We start from the raw sequence: 5,293 nt of genomic DNA on the forward strand, positions 1-5,293 counted from the left end.
CCCAAGCTATGGCTATCACATAGAGCCAACCTATGAGTTGCCAACTTATGGGTACATGGCTGAAGAGTACTCAAATCCCATGGAATATGATTGTCGGCCAACTCATGGCCATCAAATAAATAATAATCTTGAAGATTGGCCAACTTATGGCTATGATGAAGGTTATTATTCTTTTGAAGACAATCGCATTCATGAATACTATGATAGGCCAACAAATGGCTTTGAGTATCAAAATGCTTCCAATGAGTACATAGAGCCAATATATGAGATGCCAACTCATGATCATCCGGATGAAAAGCTCTACAAAGAGGATATGGGCAAATTGGAGAAGGTGTCCAAACTCCATATGGCAAGCATCGAATATGGTGAAGAGGTAACTAAGTGTTTTAAAAGGGTGGAGGAAAGCTATACAACTTTTGGAGAAACTTTGAGAAAGTTGATAGATCAAATGTGTCAAATCCCCTCTACAAAGCACACTCACCCTACTACAACCAAGGAAGAACAAATCATACACATTGATGAAGGCCAAACAATGGCCCCACCCAATGAAAAATCCATGAAAATGGATATGGTTGTAGGAGACCAAGCTAAAATGGAGATGATGGCTAGTATAGGCCAAACACCAACGCTCGGGGGGCACGAGCCCACACCTCATGTGGAGCCTGAAGAAGAAGAAAATAGCTCCTACACTCTTCCCCGCCAACACAAGCATGTTGTCCGCATCAAGATCTCAAGGAGGACAAAGCTTGGGATCAAACTAACTGTTAAATTATCGTTTACGTTTACGCTTTGATTGGGCATCGCCGTAAAAGTTTTTCAGTAATTCTTTTTTCAAAGTATCATCTTTTAGTGGAATCCAAAAGGAGAAAGGTTTGAATCGTTGACATCGTATTCGGAATGTTGTAGTTTGTTCAAATATTACTCGATGTTTACTAAGTTTTAGAAATGTTGAATCTGGCCCCAACATAGTTGGGCTGAGCTAGATAAGCAGGCTTAATCTTGAGTTGAATGTGGCTCCAACATTTTTACAAAAAGGTTGAATGGGTTTAAAGCTTTAACGATCTATGGGTTGCATATGTCCTAAAGAGTGAAGCAAAATAGGAAAAGAGACCCAAAATAAAGTGCGAGACAATAGGAGTCGGCGGTCTAGCCGGCGATAAGACCGTCACCAGAAAGCCCTAATCTCTCTCTCTCTCTCTCTCTCCGTTTTTCTTAATTATAATTTCTTATTTATTAAATTAAATATTATTATGGGAAGTGCAAAAACAGACGGGTACTACTACTTTCAAATCAGAAAGAAGAATCTCTAAATTTGTTTCAGATTCCCTCCTCCTAACTGGCTTTCCTAAAAGGTACAACGAAACCGTAATTAAAGTCTCCTCTCTTCCTCGGTCTATATATGCGTATACATGTATGTCTTTGTTGAGTTTGATTATGGTTTGGGGGTATGTTTGTGTTGCTGTTTGGGTGCACAGCCGATGGATAGGTTTCAGAGGGTGGAGAAGCCCAAGGCGGAGGCTGCGCCGATAAACGAGAATGAGATTCGTATAACAGCTCAAGGCAGAATGAGGAATTATATTACTTACGCCACCACTCTCCTCCATGTCCTTCCTCCTCCTCCTCCTCCTTTTTTTCTCCATTTCATTTTTTGCGTTTTGTTTCGTTTCCTTTTTTGGTTTGTTAATATCGTTCTAGGGTTATGGGAAATTGATTGATATCTGATATCTAATGACATAACAACTATTTTACGATGGTATCATGATACTCAAAGGAGAAATCATAAACACTTTTTAGTCTCTCGCACACCCCATCGTTTCCGTTTAATTAACCAATTCGACAACTAGAAATAAACATGGGTGTTGTGAAACTATAATGGGCCTGTGAAAATCACCTATACAACACTAACTACTAACTAGTACAGTCTATTTGGTATTTCTAGGTGTGAGGTGTTATGTTTAACTCACATCAATTATTATGACTAACGCATTGTGCTCAATCCCCCACCCCTTCAGTAAAAATATATCATTGTATTAAAAAAATGACACAATGCTAATAATCATACTGGGTTCATTTATTCATCCCACAAGCTACCAAATTAATTCACATTTTCTTTTTCTATATACATATTAGTTACTATTTTATTTTGGGATTTCATATCAGGTAGAAGTTGCAACTTCCAGTCCCTTGCCTTTTACTTTTGTTCCCTTAGTGTTATCTTTCTTTGTCTTTGTTTATCCTTAGCTCTTATTATTATTATTATTATTACCTTTTTCTATTTGTGCATTAAATCCTTTTTTCTCTGAGGCTTTACCTTGAAATGATTGTATCCTATGTAGGAGAAAGGATCTAATGAAATTGTTCTCAAGGCAATGGGCAGAGCTATCAGTAAAACTGTTATGATTGCTGAGCTAATAAAGGTGAGCGACTTGTGACCTCTACGTAGGGCATATGCATGTGCTTCGTGTGTCTGAGTGTTTGGTATAAACTTATTTTCTGATAAAGCTTTTCTGCTCCCAGAGAAGGATTGTTGGTCTTCATCAGAATACTTCTATTGGATCAACTGATATTACTGACGTGTACGAGCCCCTGGAAGAAGGCCTGCTTCCGTATGAAACCATATTCTTCTATGCTAAACAATGAATATGCACATGTGATTTTTTTCTTGTTTCACTTCATAGTGGCATAATTTGCTTTGTTTCTGCTGCAGTGTAGAGAGTACTCGGCATGTTTCAATGATCACCATTAGCTTGTCGAAGAAGGAGCTTGATACATCCTCTACAGGGTAAATCATTTAGAACTTGGTTTCTGTTTGGATGCTGTAGTGACATTCTATCTCTGGTGTATCATGATCATTTTAGTTTTTATTACTATGGTTTTCTGAACTGGCATACAAAATGAATAGATGAACTATGCTGCCTCGGTCAGGATTCTATAAGTTGTGAAAAGCAGTATAAATTTGGTACTTTTATGGTATTTCAACCGTACATAGTTGCTGGTTCCTAGAATGCCCATTATATTAGGGAAATTAGCTATTCTAGAAATATTACAATCTGTTATGCTCAATTAGAGAGATTGATACTGATATAGACATGAGTGACAGGCGCTGAACGAGTGAATTGTCTAAAGCACCACTGTGATAGTGTAGATATTGATGATATAACAATGAGATAGTGTAGGTATTATTGATACAATCAGTATGTAATGGGATACATAAATTAGATAGAGTGGATAAGATATCCGTAGTGTTTCATGTGACCTATGAATATATAAATTACCGGTATGCGCTAGATATATTATCTATATGTTCATGATATTGTGGATATTGATGATGATAGCAGTAGGTAATTGTCATTATGGGATTACTATGGTCGTCTATATACATTGGACATACTGTCAATATGTTCACAATATTGTTCATATTAAGCTCTCCTCTGTCTACATCAAGGCTCATCGGCACCTTAATTGGATATCTGTTAGTTTCAGCAACTACGTAAACAAAGGCTCATGATTCCAGAAAACACATAATGAAAATAATTGCCGAGATGCTTCAGTTTTGGCTCCATGCTCCAACAAACCAAAATAAAAACTTTACTCATATTGACTCAAGGCCTGATGCTTCAGTTTGGTTCCCAAATAATAAACATACATGTCTAGCTTCCATTTTCGGGGACAACTTGATAAGGCTTCAGAGCAAGGGGACATCATTAGATATGAAACGGAAAATGCAAAAGATTTGGTCCGCATCTTCTTCACCACCTCTAAAACAAATATCAGATCTGAGTTTTTGGATGGGTACCTGATATTTGGTCTGATGGGTGTTCATTGTTGGGAAAAACTTAGAGTACACAACTCTAACACAAGTGTTGGAGAGACAACACAAGTAAACAAATTACTTGTATTACACACACAAAATATTACAACACATAAACTCTCAAGGACACACTTAAGAAGCTATGACACTCACTCACTAGAACACTCACACTCCTCACCAAGACTACTCTTGCTTCTCACTCTCACTTGGTTGCCTACTTGGCTACTATCTTGTTGGTTGCTTTATTGATACAAATGGTGTGGATGCCTTCTCCTTTTATAGGCATGGATGGAACCTTGGAGAAGCATGTAATCATCATGCTAGAGATATCTAGATAATTCTACTAACTACTAATCTTGCATGTTGGTGGAAACCTCACCATTCTTCTAGACTCTTCCACCAACTTGAACTTTGCTAGAATTCTCTAGCATGTGTATGGATCTTTCTTTGTCCATGGACTGGATCCATCTTGGGCCAAGGCAAGATCACACTTCAACACAAACACCAATTGGGCTGGTGTTGATTTTCATCACTCCCCCTCAACACCAGCTTATTCTTTCCTCCATGCTGAGTTGACGACGAAATTTTTCAAACTTGCCAGTACTCAAACCTTTAGTGAACAAGTCCGCAACTTGTTCATCTGTTTTGATTTGTCTCATCTCAATCTCTTCTTGCAAGACCTTTTCTCTAATGAAATGATAGTGTACCTCCACATGTTTAGTTCTTGCATGAAAGACTGGATTTTCCACCAAGCGAATTGCCGATTGGTTATCACAGTACAATGGTACTGAATAGTCTACTAGTTGATGTAGATCACCTATCAACTGTACCAGCCATGCATTCTCTTGAGCTGCCATTGCTGCTGCTCTATACTCTACTTCTGTGGTTGACAAAGACACCATTGGTTGTCTCTTGCTGCACCACGAAACTACTTCAGAACCAATTCTGAAGACATTCCCAGTGGTCGATCTTCTAGTGTCATGATCTCCTGCAAAGTTTGCATCACAATAACCAATTAACTTGCAGTCTTCACCTTTCTTGTACAAAAGACCATAGTCAATTGTACTCTTCACATATCTCAGTATTCGTCGAACTGCTTCCAAGTGAGGCTTCTTTGGATTTTGCATGTACCGACTCATCATACCAACTGCATAAGAAATGTCAGGTCGAGTCAAGGTTAAGTAGATCAGACTACCTACCAATTGTCGATACATCATCGCATCTTCAAAATCTTTTCCTTCATGTGCACACATTTTTGCATTCGAGCATTCCGAACCTCTTCAACAAATCTTTGGCATACTTCTGTTGACAGAGAAATATTCCTTCTTGTGTGCAATCAACCTCTAGACCAAGGAAGTGCTTAAGTTGACCAAGTTCCTAAATAGACTGATAAATTCTCCTTTGTCCGAAGAATTTCTGCCTCATCATCACCGGTTATGATTAAGTCATCCACATACACTAGCACGATAGCTAGCTTTCCTT

At 38.3% G+C, this 5,293-nt stretch overlaps 1 protein-coding gene across 2 annotated transcripts in view; it reads left to right on the forward strand.

Moving 5' to 3' along the window:
- Positions 1-1,252: 1,252 nt before the first annotated feature.
- The window catches only part of LOC126602418 (uncharacterized), a 10,316-nt gene continuing 6,275 nt past the window's right edge, over positions 1,253-5,293 (forward strand). For both annotated transcript variants that reach the window (XM_050269269.1, XM_050269270.1), the window contains exons 1-5: positions 1,253-1,352; positions 1,476-1,604; positions 2,337-2,417; positions 2,518-2,606; positions 2,708-2,782. In XM_050269269.1, the coding sequence (XP_050125226.1) occupies positions 1,479-1,604; positions 2,337-2,417; positions 2,518-2,606; positions 2,708-2,782 (371 nt within the window). In that variant the 5' untranslated portion in view covers positions 1,253-1,352; positions 1,476-1,478. The remainder of the gene's footprint in view (positions 1,353-1,475; positions 1,605-2,336; positions 2,418-2,517; positions 2,607-2,707; positions 2,783-5,293) is intronic.

Source organism: Malus sylvestris, chromosome 15, assembly GCF_916048215.2.
Source record: "Malus sylvestris chromosome 15, drMalSylv7.2, whole genome shotgun sequence".
Taxonomy (NCBI): domain Eukaryota; kingdom Viridiplantae; phylum Streptophyta; class Magnoliopsida; order Rosales; family Rosaceae; genus Malus; species Malus sylvestris.